The sequence below is a fragment of the Amia ocellicauda genome, chromosome 14, assembly GCF_036373705.1.
Source record: "Amia ocellicauda isolate fAmiCal2 chromosome 14, fAmiCal2.hap1, whole genome shotgun sequence".
Classification (NCBI taxonomy): domain Eukaryota; kingdom Metazoa; phylum Chordata; class Actinopteri; order Amiiformes; family Amiidae; genus Amia; species Amia ocellicauda.
Window position 1 is genome coordinate 20,195,898 of NC_089863.1, and position 18,545 is coordinate 20,214,442.

General features: G+C 36.7%; 1 protein-coding gene across 10 annotated transcripts in view; it reads left to right on the plus strand.

Annotated features, from left to right (window-relative positions):
- The window catches only part of LOC136767742 (uncharacterized), an 83,418-nt gene that overhangs the window by 3,711 nt on the left and 61,162 nt on the right, over positions 1-18,545 (plus strand). For 8 of the 10 annotated variants that reach the window (XM_066721709.1, XM_066721702.1, XM_066721698.1 and 5 more), the window contains 12 exons: positions 370-474; positions 1,679-1,750; positions 3,046-3,129; positions 4,380-4,484; positions 5,557-5,640; positions 7,536-7,619; positions 8,853-8,957; positions 10,030-10,113; positions 11,347-11,451; positions 12,525-12,608; positions 13,084-13,167; positions 13,643-13,726. In XM_066721709.1, the coding sequence (XP_066577806.1) occupies positions 370-474; positions 1,679-1,750; positions 3,046-3,129; positions 4,380-4,484; positions 5,557-5,640; positions 7,536-7,619; positions 8,853-8,957; positions 10,030-10,113; positions 11,347-11,451; positions 12,525-12,608; positions 13,084-13,167; positions 13,643-13,726 (1,080 nt within the window). The remainder of the gene's footprint in view (positions 1-369; positions 475-1,678; positions 1,751-3,045; positions 3,130-4,379; positions 4,485-5,556; positions 5,641-7,535; positions 7,620-8,852; positions 8,958-10,029; positions 10,114-11,346; positions 11,452-12,524; positions 12,609-13,083; positions 13,168-13,642; positions 13,727-18,545) is intronic. The other 2 variants (XM_066721699.1, XM_066721703.1) reach the window with 2 other exon arrangements.

The window sequence follows — 18,545 nt, forward strand, 5'->3', positions numbered from 1 at the left end:
CCATTAATAACTAAGTGATCCAAGGATCCTATCCAGTCTATCTAATTGTCGCTGGAAAATGAAAGGTCTTGCTTCCTGAATCCTTTGTACTTATCCTGTCAGGATGTTCTGACCCTCAGTTGGCTGCTCCCAGTGTCCTCACTGTTATCTGGTACTGCTGGGAATATCCCCCGCCGTCAAACTGTCCATGGCATTAGAGTATCTGAGTCTGTGGCACTGACTTTCCTCTACCCATGTTGCAGTTCCCGTCTGCCCTCTTTTTAGTATTCTCTCTATCTGAAATACAGAGCCATACTGAATCAATTAAAAACCATTGTCAATATGATTATTTTACAAATAGGTTTTAAAGTGATATATTTCTTTCTTCAGGAACTCAGAAGAGCAGTGATGGGAGAGTGTCTCTGTGCAAGAGGATCTCACTGCTCCTTGTCTGTGTGTGGATCCTCACTCTCATCTCTGGACTGGCTGTGTACTGTGAGTATTGAACAATCAGGAGATCACTGTCAGAGCTGCTCCCACTCTGGACTGGACAGCAGGCTGACAGTGAGGAATATTGCAGCTGTGCTGATAGAGACAGTGTGATGTGACCTGAGCAGCTTTACTTTGGCATGTGGCACCACTCACTTTCAATCAATAGAGTGCAGCTTTCAGACATTTACAACAAATGTAACACTTAGTTCAATGCCTAATGCAACTGTGATAACTTACATTACAATAATCTAAATTAGGAACAGAATTGCAAAGCGTTGTAACTGAACGGTGGAATGGTGTCCTTCTGACACTGTAGCAAGATCAAAAGAGTGTTCCTCAAAAGCAATCATTGTATCGTTTTTGCTTTCTAACTACAGTGGGGGAAAAAAGTATTTGATCCCTTGCTGATTTTGTATGTTTGCCCACTGACAAAGAAATGATCAGTCTATAATTTTAATGGTAGGTGTATTTTAACAGTGAGAGACAGAATAACAACAAAAAAATCCAGAAAAATGCATTTCAAAAAAGTTATAAATTGATTTGCATGTTAATGAGTGAAATAAGTATTTGACCCCTTCGACTTAGTACTTGGTGGCAAAACCCTTGTTGGCAATCACAGAGGTCAGACGTTTCTTGTAGTTGGCCACCAGGTTTGCACACATCTCAGGAGGGATTTTGTCCCACTCCTCTTTGCAGATCCTCTCCAAGTCATTAAGGTTTGGCAACTCTAACCTTCAGCTCCCTCCACAGATTTTCACTTTAAGAGAGTGCTCCTAATCTCAGCTCGTTACCTGTATAAAAGACACCTGGGAGCCAGAAATCTTGCTGATTGATTGGGGATCAAATACTTATTTCACTCATTAACATGCAAATCAATTTATAACTTTTTTTAAATGTATTTTTCTGTATTTTTCTGTTGTTATTCTGTCTCTCACTGTTAAAATACACCTACCATTAAAATTATAGACTTATCATTTCTTTGTCAGTGGGCAAACGTACAAAATCAGCAGGGGATCAAATACTTTTTTCCCTATATTTCCAGTTTACTGCAGTTCAGTACAAAAGCAAACCGCATCAGCACTACAGAGTGAGCTGGACCATAAAAGTGTTCCCCGATAGCAATAATAAATATATTGGTTTTTTTTCTATCTATTTATCTATTTATATATAGACAATTATTTGTTTTCTTCCTACCTCATTTCTGTAGACCAGCAAACTGTGACAGCGCTGCAGAGTGAGCTGAAGGAGCTGCAGGAGAACAACGCCGCTCAGATATCTGGTAATCACATCCACTTATCTATGCTTGTCATTTATATGTGTTTATATGTGTTCAACACAATAATAAAATACTGTTAAGAATTCTAATGAGTTTGTTTAAATTATAATTCAAAACATCAAGAGCAATGTAAAAATGTTACATATCTGAGGAATGGACATGGGTCAAATCACAAACAAAAATCTAAGAAAAATAAAGAACATTTTTTTAAATAATAAGTTTAGATTTTACTTTGAAACTGTTAAACTCTGTATATACTACTGATGAATTACATTGTTCCAGTTCCATAAAGGGGTTTCCTGCACAGAATATTTTAGGTTATTTAAGCACAAATAAATCTCTGAATGAGCTCTAACAGCTGTATTTGTACTATTTTCTGTTGAAGTAAAATGCTAAATATAATATATACACACACAGTGCCCTCCACATTTATTCATATCCTTGATTGTAATTGTTCAATTTCAATTTCAATTCTTGTATAGTTTCAACACTGCACATAGAAACATCTTTAATGAATCAAAGCCATGTTTCTTAAAACAGTGATTCACACCTGTATGTATTACAAAATGAAATCTCATGAAAGCAAACCTGTGTCAACTCTCTGTTGTCTGGAGGATAATAGGAAGAGTCTGGAACTTTTATTGAAGTTTCCAAAGGTGCCCTGTTCCCTCAGGGTATAAAAGGATGTTGGACACAGTAGCGATTTATTATTAGCATTTAATGTCATGGTCGAAGTCAGAGAACTGTCCAAAAACAGGCAAAGGGTTATTGACTTCCCCAAGTTGGGTAATGTCTATTAAAAGTAAAATCACAAAAAGCAGAACCTATCAGTGTCCACTTCAGTGTCCATCATCAAGCAGTTCAAAGGCACTGACATACTCACTACCTTGACAGGAAAAGGATGCAAGAAAATATTCCACTACCTGCTGTAAGAAAAAGGATACGGGTGGCGAGTGCTTAATTATGTTTGACACTGAAAAGGTGCAGCTCAGGTTTAGAAGAAATATGGAGATGGGTTGATTTACCAAGGGTATGAGTAAATGTGGAGACTAGTGTAAAATATATAATATATGCATTTTCACCACAAGTCAAATGTGTATGAAAAAAAGCTGACTGGAGGAGACCCCAGAGTCATTCTTTATTATTTTCTCTATTTTGTGAATTGCCTGGACTTGGTTAATTTGTCAATTTAAGGTTTGTCAATGAGGAATTTTATAAGCTGCAAACGTCGTGTGAGCCATTGGTCCATGATGTCATACTGTGCTCTAAAATGTTAATCTGTTGTCTTTGTCACTCAGAACTGAGGATGCAGCTGCAGAACAAGGGGATTGAAATCTCCAATCTACAGAGCAGATACAACAGTTTGAATGCCAGCTGTGATGGTTTGTATTCATGTACATGATTAATGGAGACAGGTTAATTAGCTCAGTGGTTCTCAGCCCTGGTCCTGGAGGAGCCGCTACCCTGATGGTCTTTGTTCCATCCAAGGTCTCAGTTACTTAATTCTTATTAATTGAAGTAATAATTTTCTTACATGTCATTGATGTCTATAATGAGTTCCTTATACAATTTTAAACTTAACTTACAAACCCTATTGTTTATAATTATTAAAAGGCTATGATTTAGGAAATTATTAGATCAATTAAAAGTTCACTTAACTAATTGAGAGCTGAGTTGAGAGTGAGCAGGGTAGGGGGCTCTACAGGACCAGGGTTGAGAGCCACTGACTTAACTGCACAATTAAACAGGTGTGAGTTGAGCAGTAGAAATTGAAGACTTTCCAAAGGTCTTAATACAACTGAAATGTAAACTTTTTTATTTTATTATCAGACTTTTATATTTCACTTGTCTTCTGTTGTCACCAGTTTATAATATTGACAGGCATCAGTGTAATACATGTTGATACGCTGCCACCTGGTGGGGAGGGGGATCAGGGACAGAGTGGAGTGGAGAGAGAATAAAGATGACTGAATGAGCACAGGCACATCTGCTCTATCCTTAACTAATTAAATAAACATCAGACCACTGCAATCAGTTTGAAAATTAGAACCCAGTCAGGGACCCCCAGGACTCTGCAGTGAATGTACAGGAAGAGCTGGGAGGTCTGTGTCTGATATTGATGGCAGCCCACCCTGCACTGTTACATTGTTCCCCTGCTCAAATCATGAGAACTTGAATGCTGGGGAGTTTTGGCAAAATATGATTTAATTCAGACAGAGCCTCACCTCCAGTTATGACAAATTAATCTGTGCTTATGAGCACTTGAGTCATCTCGAGTTGACCTAAGTATGAGAAAAAGGTTTAATTTAATTTATTTTCCTTTGAATTCACACTTACTTTGAATTGTGATTGAATTATTTCAGAGATTATCTCAGGATCATTCTAACCATCTGTACTATCAAATTAATCAAATTCAATTGTTTCAATAAATGTGTCGTCCTGCACTTTCAAACAATAAAATATCTCTATTGACCAAGAGTGAGGAAGGACCTGCAGAATAAGGAGCTTAAATTCTCCAAATTGCAGAAACTTAATGCAATATGAAGGCAAGACATCTCCTGTGTCAAATCTGGCCTTTGCTCAGCATGAAATCCTCTCAGACCAGTTTAACCCTCTTCTGTCTCCCATGCAGAACTGCAGAGAGAACAGGAGACCCTTGAGACAAACCATTCCAACCTTCTGCAAGAGCATTCAGACTTACTGAGAAACCACAAGACTATGACAGAATCCAACACTGGTGAATATTCAGATAGCAGTGCCTACTTCATTACAATCCAGTTGTCCTCTACACATAGAGACACACATAAACAACTGCAAACTGCAGTGAGTGATGTCTGCTTGTATTTTGGGATTGTCTTGTAAAATGCTAGATGCACTATATATACACCCACATATATACAGTGGCCTCCACATTTATTTATATGCTCTACAAATTGAATTAAATGTAATTTTGCAATTTCTTTCTAAAATAACAGAAATATTCATACTTACAACACTGCACATAGCAACATCAAATGTTTTATGAATAAAGGCATGTTTCTGAAAAACAACAGTGATTCACACCTGTATGTATTACAAAATGAAATCTCATGAAAGCAATTCTGTGTCAACTCTCTGTTGTCTGGAGGATAATAGGAAGAGTCTGGACTTTTATTGAAGTTTCCAAAGCTGCCCTGTTCCCTCAGGGTATAAAAGGATGTTGGACACAGTAGCGATTTATTATTAGCATTTAATGTCATGGTCGAAGTCAGAGAACTGTCCAAAAACAGGCAAAGGGTTATTGACTTCCCCAAGTTGGGTATTGTCTATTAAAAGTAAAATCACAAAAAGCAGAACCTATCAGTGTCCACTTCAGTGTCCATCATCAAGCAGTTCAAAGGCACTGACATACTCACTACCTTGACAGGAAAAGGATGCAAGAAATTATTTCCACTACCTGCTGTAAGAAAAAGGATACGGGTGGCCAGTGCTTAATTATGTTTGACACTGAAAAGGTGACGGTCAGGTTTAGAAGAAATATGGAGATGAGTTGATTTACCAAGATTTTGAGTAAATGTGGAGACTAGTGTAAAATATATAATATATGCATTTGCACCATAAATCAAATGTGTATGAGAAAATGCTGAATATAGGAGACCCCCGAGTCTTTTTTTTATTTTCTCTATTTTGTGAATTGCCTCGATTTGGTTAATTTGTTAATTTAAGGTTTGTCAATGAGGGATTTTATGAGCTGCAAACCTCATGTGAGCCATTGGTCCATGATGTCATACTGTGCTCTAAAATGTTAATCTGTTGTCTTTGTCACTCAGAACTGGGGAAGCAGCTGCAGAACAAGGGGATTGAAATCTCCAATCTACAGAGCAGATACAACAGTTTGAATGCCAGCTATGATGGTTTGTATTCATGTACATGATTAATGGAGACAGGTTAATTAGCTCAGTGGTTCTCAACCGTGGTCCTAGAGGAGCCGCTACCCTGATGGTCTTTGTTCCATCCAAGGTCTCAGTTACTTAATTCTTATTAATTGAAGTAATACTTTTCTTACATGTCATTGATGTCTATAATGAGTTCCTTATTTAATTTTAAACTTAACTTACAAACCCTACTGGTTATAATTATTTAAAGGCTATGATGTAGGAAATTATTAGTTCAATGAATAGTTCATTGAGTTGAGAGTGAGCAGGGTAGGGGGCTCTACAGGACCAGGGTTGAGAGCCACTGACTTAACTGCACAGTTAAACAGGTGTGAGTTGAGCAGTAGATATTGAAGACTTTCCAAAGGTCTTAATACAACTGAAATGTAAACTTTTTTTTTTATAACCAGACTTTTATATTTCACTTGTCTTCTGTTGTCACCCGTTTATAATATTGACAGGCATCAGTGTAATACATGTTGATACGCTGCCACCTGGTGGGGAGGGGGATCAGGGACAGAGTGGAGTGGAGAGAGAATAAAGATGACTGAATGAGCACAGGCACATCTGCTCTATCCTTAACTAATTAAATAAACATCAGACCACTGCAATCAGTTTGAAAATTAGAACCCAGTCAGGGACCCCCAGGACTCTGCAGTGAATGTACAGGAAGAGCTGGGAGGTCTGTGTCTGATATTGATGGCAGCCCACCCTGCACTGTTACATTGTTCCCCTGCTCAAATCATGAGAACTTGAATGCTGGGGAGTTTTGGCAAAATATGATTTAATTCAGACAGAGCCTCACCTCCAGTTATGAAAAATTAATCTGTGCTTATGAGCACTTGAGTCATCTCGAGTTGACCTAAGTATGAGAAAAAGGTTTAATTTAATTTATTTTCAATTGGGACAATTGGGATTGTCTTGTAAAATGCTAGATGCACTATATATACACCCACATATATGCAGTGGCCTCCACATTTATTTATATGCTCTACAAATTGAATTAAATGTAATTTTGCAATTTCTTTCTAAAATAACAGAAATATTCATACTTACAACACTGCACATAGCAACATCAAATGTTTTATGAATAAAGGCATGTTTCTGAAAAAAAACTGTGATTCACACCTTTATGTATTACAAAATGAAATCTAATGAAACCAATTCTGTGTCAACTCTCTGTTGTCTGGAGGATAATAGGAAGAGTCTGGACTTTTATTGAAGTTTCCAAAGCTGCACTGTTCCCTCAGGGTATAAAAGGATGTTGGACACAGAAGCGATTTATTATTAGCATTTAATGTCATGGTCGAAGTCAGAGAACTGTCCAAAAACAGGCAAAGGGTTATTGACTTCCCCAAGTTGGGTATTGTCTATTAAATGTAAAATCACAAAAAGCAGAACCTATCAGTGTCCACTTCAGTGTCCATCATCAAGCAGTTCAAAGACACTGACATACTCACTACCTTGACAGGAAAAGGATGCAAGAAATTATTTCCACTACCTGCTGTAAGAAAAAGGATACGGGTGGCCAGTGCTTAATTATGTTTGACACTGAAAAGGTGACGGTCAGGTTTAGAAGAATTATGGAGATGAGTTGATTTACCAAGATTTTGAGTAAATGTGGAGACTAGTGTAAAATATATAATATATGCATTTGCACCATAAATCAAATGTGTATGAGAAAATGCTGAATATAGGAGACCCCAGAGTCTTTTTTTTATTTTCTCTATTTTGTGAATTGCCTCGATTTGGTTAATTTGTTAATTTAAGGTTTGTCAAGGAGGGATTTTATGAGCTGCAAACCTCATGTGAGCCATTGGTCCATGATGTCATACTGTGCTCTAAAATGTTAATCTGTTGTCTTTGTCACTCAGAACTGGGGAAGCAGCTGCAGAACAAGGGGATTGAAATCTCCAATCTACAGAGCAGATACAACAGTTTGAATGCCAGCTATGATGGTTTGTATTCATGTACATGATTAATGGAGACAGGTTAATTATCTCAGTGGTTCTCAACCCTGGTCCTAGAGGAGCCGCTACCCTGATGGTCTTTGTTCCATCCAAGGTCTCAGTTACTTAATTCTTATTAATTGAAGTAATACTTTTCTTACATGTCATTGATGTCTATAATGAGTTCCTTATTTAATTTTAAACTTAACTTACAAACCCTACTGGTTATAATTATTTAAAGGCTATGATGTAGGAAATTATTAGTTCAATGAATAGTTCATTGAGTTGAGAGTGAGCAGGGTAGGGGGCTCTACAGGACCAGGGTTGAGAGCCACTGACTTAACTGCACAGTTAAACATGTGTGAGTTGAGCAGTAGAAATTGAAGACTTTCCAAAGGTCTTAATACAACTGAAATGTAAACTTTTTTTTTTATAACCAGACTTTTATATTTCTTTTGTCTTCTGTTGTCACCCGTTTATAATATTGACAGGCATCAGTGTAATACATGTTGATACGCTCCCACCTGGTGGGGAGGGGGATCAGGGACAGAGTGGAGTGGAGAGAGAATAAAGATGACTGAATGAGCACAGGCACATCTGCTCTATCCTTAACTAATTAAATAAACATCAGACCACTGCAATCAGTTTGAAAATTAGAACCCAGTCAGGGACCCCCAGGACTCTGCAGTGAATGTACAGGAAGAGCTGGGAGGTCTGTGTCTGATATTGATGGCAGCCCACCCTGCACTGTTACATTGTTCCCCTGCTCAAATCATGAGAACTTGAATGCTGGGGAGTTTTGGCAAAATATGATTTAATTCAGACAGAGCCTCACCTCCAGTTATGAAAAATTAATCTGTGCTTATGAGCACTTGAGTCATCTCGAGTTGACCTAAGTATGAGAAAAAGGTTTAATTTAATTTATTTTCCTTTGAATTCACACTTACTTTGAATTGTGATTGAATTATTTCAGAGATTATCTCAGGATCATTCTAACCATCTGTACTATCAAATTAATCCAATTCAATTGTTTCAATAAATGTGTCGTCCTGCACTTTCAAACAATAAAATATCTCTATTGACCAAGAGTGAGGAAGGACCTGCAGAATAAGGAGCTTAAATTCTCCAAATTGCAGAAACTTAATGCAATATGAAGGCAAGACATCTCCTGTGTCAAATCTGGCCTTTGCTCAGCATGAAATCCTCTCAGACCAGTTTAACCCTCTTCTGTCTCCCATGCAGAACTGCAGAGAGAACAGGAGACCCTTGAGACAAACCATTCCAACCTTCTGCAAGAGCATTCAGACTTACTGAGAAACCACAAGACTATGACAGAATCCAACACTGGTGAATATTCAGATAGCAGTGCCTACTTCATTACAATCCAGTTGTCCTCTACACATAGAGACACACATAAACAACTGCAAACTGCAGTGAGTGATGTCTGCTTGTATTTTGGGATTGTCTTGTAAAATGCTAGATGCACTATATATACACCCACATATATGCAGTGGCCTCCACATTTATTTATATGCTCTACAAATTGAATTAAATGTAATTTTGCAATTTCTTTCTAAAATAACAGAAATATTCATACTTACAACACTGCACATAGCAACATCAAATGTTTTATGAATAAAGGCATGTTTCTGAAAAAAAACTGTGATTCACACCTTTATGTATTACAAAATGAAATCTAATGAAACCAATTCTGTGTCAACTCTCTGTTGTCTGGAGGATAATAGGAAGAGTCTGGACTTTTATTGAAGTTTCCAAAGCTGCCCTGTTCCCTCAGGGTATAAAGGGATGTTTGACACAGTAGCGATTTATTATTAGCATTTAATGTCATGGTCGAAGTCAGAGAACTGTCCAAAAACAGGCAAAGGGTTATTGACTTCCCCAAGTTGGGTAATGTCTATTAAAAGTAAAATCACAAAAAGCAGAACCTATCAGTGTCCACTTCAGTGTCCATCATCAAGCAGTTCAAAGACACTGACATACTCACTACCTTGACAGGAAAAGGATGCAAGAAATTATTTCCACTACCTGCTGTAAGAAAAAGGATACGGGTGGCCAGTGCTTAATTATGTTTGACACTGAAAAGGTGACGGTCAGGTTTAGAAGAATTATGGAGATGAGTTGATTTACCAAGATTTTGAGTAAATGTGGAGACTAGTGTAAAATATATAATATATGCATTTGCACCATAAATCAAATGTGTATGAGAAAATGCTGAATATAGGAGACCCCAGAGTCTTTTTTTTATTTTCTCTATTTTGTGAATTGCCTCGATTTGGTTAATTTGTTAATTTAAGGTTTGTCAAGGAGGGATTTTATGAGCTGCAAACCTCATGTGAGCCATTGGTCCATGATGTCATACTGTGCTCTAAAATGTTAATCTGTTGTCTTTGTCACTCAGAACTGGGGAAGCAGCTGCAGAACAAGGGGATTGAAATCTCCAATCTACAGAGCAGATACAACAGTTTGAATGCCAGCTATGATGGTTTGTATTCATGTACATGATTAATGGAGACAGGTTAATTATCTCAGTGGTTCTCAGCCCTGGTCCTAGAGGAGCCGCTACCCTGATGGTCTTTGTTCCATCCAAGGTCTCAGTTACTTAATTCTTATTAATTGAAGTAATACTTTTCTTACATGTCATTGATGTCTATAATGAGTTCCTTATTTAATTTTAAACTTAACTTACAAACCCTACTGGTTATAATTATTTAAAGGCTATGATGTAGGAAATTATTAGTTCAATGAATAGTTCATTGAGTTGAGAGTGAGCAGGGTAGGGGGCTCTACAGGACCAGGGTTGAGAGCCACTGACTTAACTGCACAGTTAAACATGTGTGAGTTGAGCAGTAGAAATTGAAGACTTTCCAAAGGTCTTAATACAACTGAAATGTAAACTTTTTTTTTTATAACCAGACTTTTATATTTCACTTGTCTTCTGTTGTCACCCGTTTATAATATTGACAGGCATCAGTGTAATACATGTTGATACGCTGCCACCTGGTGGGGAGGGGGATCAGGGACAGAGTGGAGTGGAGAGAGAATAAAGATGACTGAATGAGCACAGGCACATCTGCTCTATCCTTAACTAATTAAATAAACATCAGACCACTGCAATCAGTTTGAAAATTAGAACCCAGTCAGGGACCCCCAGGACTCTGCAGTGAATGTACAGGAAGAGCTGGGAGGTCTGTGTCTGATATTGATGGCAGCCCACCCTGCACTGTTACATTGTTCCCCTGCTCAAATCATGAGAACTTGAATGCTGGGGAGTTTTGGCAAAATATGATTTAATTCAGACAGAGCCTCACCTCCAGTTATGAAAAATTAATCTGTGCTTATGAGCACTTGAGTCATCTCGAGTTGACCTAAGTATGAGAAAAAGGTTTAATTTAATTTATTTTCCTTTGAATTCACACTTACTTTGAATTGTGATTGAATTATTTCAGAGATTATCTCAGGATCATTCTAACCATCTGTACTATCAAATTAATCCAATTCAATTGTTTCAATAAATGTGTCGTCCTGCACTTTCAAACAATAAAATATCTCTATTGACCAAGAGTGAGGAAGGACCTGCAGAATAAGGAGCTTAAATTCTCCAAATTGCAGAAACTTAATGCAATATGAAGGCAAGACATCTCCTGTGTCAAATCTGGCCTTTGCTCAGCATGAAATCCTCTCAGACCAGTTTAACCCTCTTCTGTCTCCCATGCAGAACTGCAGAGAGAACAGGAGACCCTTGAGACAAACCATTCCAACCTTCTGCAAGAGCATTCAGACTTACTGAGAAACCACAAGACTATGACAGAATCCAACACTGGTGAATATTCAGATTGCAGTGCCTACTTCATTACAATCCAGTTGTCCTCTACACATAGAGACACACATAAACAACTGCAAACTGCAGTGAGTGATGTCTGCTTGTATTTTGGGATTGTCTTGTAAAATGCTAGATGCACTATATATACACCCACATATATACAGTGGCCTCCACATTTATTTATATGCTCTACAAATTGAATTAAATGTAATTTTGCAATTTCTTTCTAAAATAACAGAAATATTCATACTTACAACACTGCACATAGCAACATCAAATGTTTTATGAATAAAGGCATGTTTCTGAAAAACAACAGTGATTCACACCTGTATGTATTACAAAATGAAATCTAATGAAACCAATTCTGTGTCAACTCTCTGTTGTCTGGAGGATAATAGGAAGAGTCTGGACTTTTATTGAAGTTTCCAAAGCTGCACTGTTCCCTCAGGGTATAAAAGGATGTTGGACACAGTAGCGATTTATTATTAGCATTTAATGTCATGGTCGAAGTCAGAGAACTGTCCAAAAACAGGCAAAGGGTTATTGACTTCCCCAAGTTGGGTAATGTCTATTAAAAGTAAAATCACAAAAAGCAGAACCTATCAGTGTCCACTTCAGTGTCCATCATCAAGCAGTTCAAAGGCACTGACATACTCACTACCTTGACAGGAAAAGGATGCAAGAAAATATTCCACTACCTGCTGTAAGAAAAAGGATACGGGTGGCCAGTGCTTAATTATGTTTGACACTGAAAAGGTTACGGTCAGGTTTAGAAGAAATATGGAGATGGGTTGATTTACCAAGGGTATGAGTAAATGTGGAGACTAGTGTAAAATATATAATATATGCATTTGCACCATAAGTCAAATGTGTATGAGAAAATGCTGACTGGAGGAGACCCCAGAGTCATTCTTTATTATTTTCTCCATTTCGTGAATTGCCTGAACTTGGTTAATTTGTCAATTTAAGGTTTGTCAAGGAGGGATTTTATAAGCTGCAAACCTCATGTGAGCCATTGGTCCATGATGTCATACTGTGCTCTAAAATGTAAATCTGTTGTCTTTGTCACTCAGAACTGGGGAAGCAGCTGCAGAACAAGGGGATTGAAATCTCCAATCTACAGAGCAGATACAACAGTTTGAATGCCAGCTATGATGGTTTGTATTCATGTACATGATTAACGGAGACGGGTTAATTAGCTCAGTGGTTCTCAACCCTGGTCCTGGAGGAGCCCCTCATTGTTTTTGTTCCATCCAAGCTCTCAGTTACTTAATTCTTATTAATTGAAGTAATAATTTTCCTACATGTCATTGATGTCTATAATGAGTTCCTCATTCAATTTTAAACTTAACTTACAAACCCTACTGTTTATAATTATTAAAATGCTATGATTTAGGAAATTATTAGTTCAATTAAAAGTTCACTTAACTAATTGAGAGCTGAGTTGAGAGTGAGCAGGGTAGGGGGCTCTACAGGACCAGGGTTGAGAGCCACTGACTTAGCTGCACAGTTAAACAGGTGTGAGGAGCTGGAGAAATTGAAGACTTTCCAAAAGGCTTAATACAAATTAAATGTAATATTTTTTCTAGTATAATCAGACTTTTTTTCCACTTTGCTTCTGTTGTCACTCAGAACTGAGGAAGCAGCTGCAGAACAAGGATAATGAAATCTCCAATCTACAGAGCAGATACAACAGTTTGAATGCCAGCTGTGATGGTTTGTATTCATGTACATGATTAACGGAGACGGGTTAATTAGCTCAGTGGTTCTCAACCCTGGTCCTGGAGGAGCCCCTCATTGTTTTTGTTCCATCCAAGCTCTCAGTTACTTAATTCTTATTAATTGAAGTAATAATTTTCCTACATGTCATTGATGTCTATAATGAGTTCCTCATTCAATTTTAAACTTAACTTACAAACCCTACTGTTTATAATTATTAAAATGCTATGATTTAGGAAATTATTAGTTCAATTAAAAGTTCACTTAACTAATTGAGAGCTGAGTTGAGAGTGAGCAGGGTAGGGGGCTCTACAGGACCAGGGTTGAGAGCCACTGACTTAGCTGCACAGTTAAACAGGTGTGAGGAGCTGGAGAAATTGAAGACTTTCCAAAAGGCTTAATACAAATTAAATGTAATATTTTTTCTAGTATAATCAGACTTTTTTTCCACTTTGCTTCTGTTGTCACTCAGAACTGAGGAAGCAGCTGCAGAACAAGGATAATGAAATCTCCAATCTACAGAGCAGATACAACAGTTTGAATGCCAGCTGTGATGGTTTGTATTCATGTACATGATTAACGGAGACGGGTTAATTAGTTAATTAATTGTGTCAAATTGTTGGTTTCTTAATAAGATAATGAGTTCCTTCACTTCACTTCACTTACAAGCCCTAATGGTGAGCTGCAGAAACTGAAGACTTTCTAAAGGTCTTAATACAAATTAAATGTAATATTTTTTATTTTATAATCGGGCAGTTTTTTTCACTTTGCTGTTGTCACCAGTTTATAATATTGACAAGCATCAGTGTAATACATGTTGATACGCTGCCACCTGGTGGGGAGGGGGACCGGGGTCAGAGTGGAGTGGAGAGAGAATAAAGATGACTGAATGAGCACAGACGTGCTCTATCCTTAACTAATTAAATAAACATCAGGACACTGCAATCAGTTTTAAAATTAGAACCCAGTCAGGGACCCCCAGAACTCTGCATTGAAAGTACAGGAAGAGCTGGGAGGTCTGTGTCTGATATTGATGGCAGCACACTGTGCACTATGGCAAGCCAAATTGTCATTTAGAGATATCTCAAAATACAATTCAAGGTATCTTACATTTAATTGCAGATATCTCAAATTAACTCCATTTCAAGATATCTCAAATTCAATTTCAATTGACTTCCTGTCTAATTTGTGAAATCTCAAATTCAACTTGAGATATCTGAAATCTCAAATTGAATTTGAGATCTTGTTTTATGCTCCATTTCAAGATATCTCAAATTGGAGCTTTAAATGAGATATCTCAAATGCAATTCAATTCCAGATATCTTAAATTAACCTCAATTTCAAGATATCTCAATTTCACTTCCTGTTCTATTTCAAATATCTTAAAATAGACAGGAAGTTCATACAAAACATACAGCATTTTCACAGGAAGTCAATTTGAGATCTCAAATTGACTTCTTGTTCTATTTCAGATATCTCAAATTTAATTTCTTGAATGTAATTTGAGATCTCTAATTCAATTCTAGATATCTCTAATTCAATTCAAAATATCTCTAATTCAATTTGAGATATCTTCAAATAGAGTTCATTTGAGATCTGCAATTCAATTTAAGATATCTTGAATTGTATTTTGAGATATCTCTAAATGACAATTTGGCTTGCCATAGTGCTCTGTTATATTGTTCTCTTGCTCAAATCATGAGAACTTGAATGCTGGGGAGTTTTGGCAATACAATTTAATTCAGACAGCCCCTCACCTCCAGTTATGAAAAATGAATCTGTGCTTATGAGCACTTGAGTCCTCTCGGGTTGAACTAAGTATTAAAAAGAAGGTTGAATTTAATTTATTTGCCTTTGAATTCATCCAAATTGGATTGGTTCAATAAATAATAATAATAATAATAATGTAATAATCTTTATTTATAGAGCGGCGCTGCACAAAAACAAAAAAGAAGGTAACAAAACACAAAAGATTACAATCAGAATTAAGAACATGACAAATTAATACATACATTAAACAAAATAAAAAAACATCATAAATCACACAAAAAGAAAAACACTAAAACCACTAAAAACAACAATATATAAAATCAAAAAGCTAAATTATAAAAATAGGTCTTAAGCCTAGATTTAAAAGTAACTACTGTAGGGGAGCTTCTTACATGCTCGGGGAGAGAGTTCCACAGCTGCGGAGCATAAACACAGAAAGCAACCTCTCCTTTCCTCCTGAGCCTCACCCTCGGAATACAGAGGAGGCCACTATTAGTCGACCTCAAAGCACGCTGAGGCTGATAAAGGGACAACAACTCTGTGAGGTAATCTGGTGCCATTCCATTTAATGCTTTAAATGTAAGCAATAACATTTTAAAATCAATTCGATATTTCACTGGAAGCCAGTGCAAAGAAGCAAGTACAGGTGTTATATGTGCTCTCCTTCTGGTTTTGGTAAGGACCCTTGCAGCTGCATTTTGCACAAGCTGCAGCCTTAATAAAGCTGCAGCCTTAATAAAGATTGGCTAGTAAGTCCAGAGAAAAGAGCATTACAGTAGTCCAGTCTACATGAGATAAAAGCATGGATTACTTTTTCAGCATCAGAAAAAGACAGAAATGGCAATGTTTCTTAGATGATAAAAACATACTTTTGTAATCAAATGTGTCATCCTATGCTTTAAAACAATATAATACCTCTATTGACCAAGAGTGAGGAAGAACCTGCATTAAAAGGAGCATTAATTCTCCAAATTGCAGAATCTTAATGCAATCTGGGCTTTGCTTAGCATGAAATCTTCTCAGACCAGTTTAACCCTCTTCTGTCTCCCAAGCAGAACTGCAGAGAGAACAGGAGACCCTTGAGACAAACCATTCCAACCTTCTGCAAGAGCATTCAGACTTACTGAGAAACCACAAGACTATGACAGAATCCAACACTAGTGAATATTCAGATTGCAGTGCCTACTTCATTACAATCCAGTTGTCCTCTACACATAGAGACACACATAAACAACTGCAGACTGCAGTGAGTGATGTCTGCTTGTATTTTGGGATTGTCTTCTAAAATGCTAGATGTACTATATACACACACATATATACAGTGGCCTCCACATTTATTTATATCCTCAACAAATTGAATTAATTGTAATTTTGCAATTTGTATTTCGAAAATAACAGAAATATTCATACTTACAACACTACACATAGCAACATCAAATGTTTTATGAATAAAGGCATGTTTCTCAAAAAACAGTGATTCACACTCAGTTACTTAATTCTAATTTAAGTAATTCTTACATTTGACTTGTCATTGATTAAAAGTTGGTTTAAGTTAAGTTCCTTATTCAATTTTAAACTTAACTTTAGCCCTACTGTTGAGCTGGAGAAGCACCGCGGACAAAACACCGTCAGGGGTTCTGCTTTTTCTTTTACCTAGGGTGGCAGGACGTCCAGGGCCGGCCCTGTTGTTAGGCATTTAAGTTAAAATAGCATATATTAGTAGTGTTACGGCCTGAATAACGGGAGTAATACAACACCTGATGCAATGTGGTTGCGTAGTTAAATCTTTTTTCTGAGTGAGAACAGTAGCTTTAGAGAAGTTGCTTTTTAAACACATTTCAATTTCAAGTGAACATTTAGCAAAATTACAGAAATAATTCCAGATGGCATTTTCAATGTCTGAGTGACACACGTGGTTTAGCGCTACACTACAGAGACCTAGAGGCCTACTAATCCACCTTGCAGTCTGTTTATATGAATAAAACAAAGTTAATTAAAACAAAAATGACAGTTTAGTGCAGTTCACGACCCCATTGCAACTGTAGCATAAGGTACACTTATAAATTTCAGTGAAGTGAATTTAAGTATCACCTTATCAAGAATCCTAGAATCTTGAAGAACTCAATTTCTGCAATAACTGGATGCAGACACCAATTCCAAAGATATAAATTCTCAAATTTATTAAAAACAAAGTTAAAATGTAGCACTACACTAGTTATACAAAAAGGGAAAAACTAATTAAAATTCAATCAAGATCAACAAATCAAAGACAAATCACTTCCGTGACCAAATCAAAGACTATCGGATATGATAACACACAAAACGTTACACAAAATTACCAACACATTGACTACAATACCGGATAGTAAGACGAAGGTGAGTCTCTCATTAGTATTGTTAGTCGGACATTCAATAATGCAGGTTAGTATTTAAGTCAAATAACTTCTTGTTATATATATCAGTCTCATTTACGAGAAAGATTCTATAATTTCTTGTTACCACAATTCTCGCTAATTGATTACTGTTCAATGATTAAGGATAGGCAGGGCCACCTATAATCTGGTGTCTATTAACGTGTGTCAATTTAAGACTAAACAGTTAAACAGGAATGAGAAGATATTTCTTGGCATTGACAGATTTTATTTCTAAAATTGTCAAACAAAACAGTTTAATGCAGCACTCATTTATTTGTAAGAAAATACTAAATGATATTACACATTCTAAAGTTTATGACTCACAGAATAACATTGCCAAATGATTTCTCAAATGTCATGAATAATCTGAATTGTTGAGCATCGTGATAACTCGGTGATGAATTATGCTACAAACAAAAGTCTAGGTCAGCTCAGAGTGTAGTCTATTCAGTGTGTGAAGTGGCATTTGAAGATGGATTGGATCTTCTTTAGGATTTATAAGTATAATGTGCTATTATTAGTAGCATTATTATTGTTATTTGTATTGTTGTGTGTAATTTGCATTATTCATATTATTATAAATATATATTGCAGTAATGCACATATGCGCAATATCACACATGTCTACAGCATAACTTAAAAATGACTTTACACGTAAACCTGAGTTTCCCAGCTTAAATCAATTAATTTGTTCAATGCTGCGACTGTTGGTGCACAAGCATTGGAGAGAAACCAATTGATTTTAACTGTGTGCTTGTATTCAAAATACACTTTTAAGTTATTCTGTACATTTGGGAAATTGTACCACGATTGAAGACAGATGTAGAATTACGTGCATGTATAGGTACAGTGAGGGAAAAAAGTATTTGATCCCTTGCTGATTTTGTACGTTTGCCCACTGACAAAGAAATGATCAGTCTATAATTTTAATGGTAGGTGTATTTTAACAGTGAGAGACAGAATAACAACAACAAAATCCAGAAAAACGCATTTCAAAAAAGTTATAAATTGATTTGCATGTTAATGAGGGAAATAAGTATTTGACCCCTTCGACTTAGTACTTGGTGGCAAAACCCTTGTTGGCAATCACAGAGGTCAGACGTTTCTTGTAGTTGGCCACCAGGTTTGCACACATCTCAGGAGGGATTTTGTCCCACTCCTCTTTGCAGATCTTCTCCAAGTCATTATGGT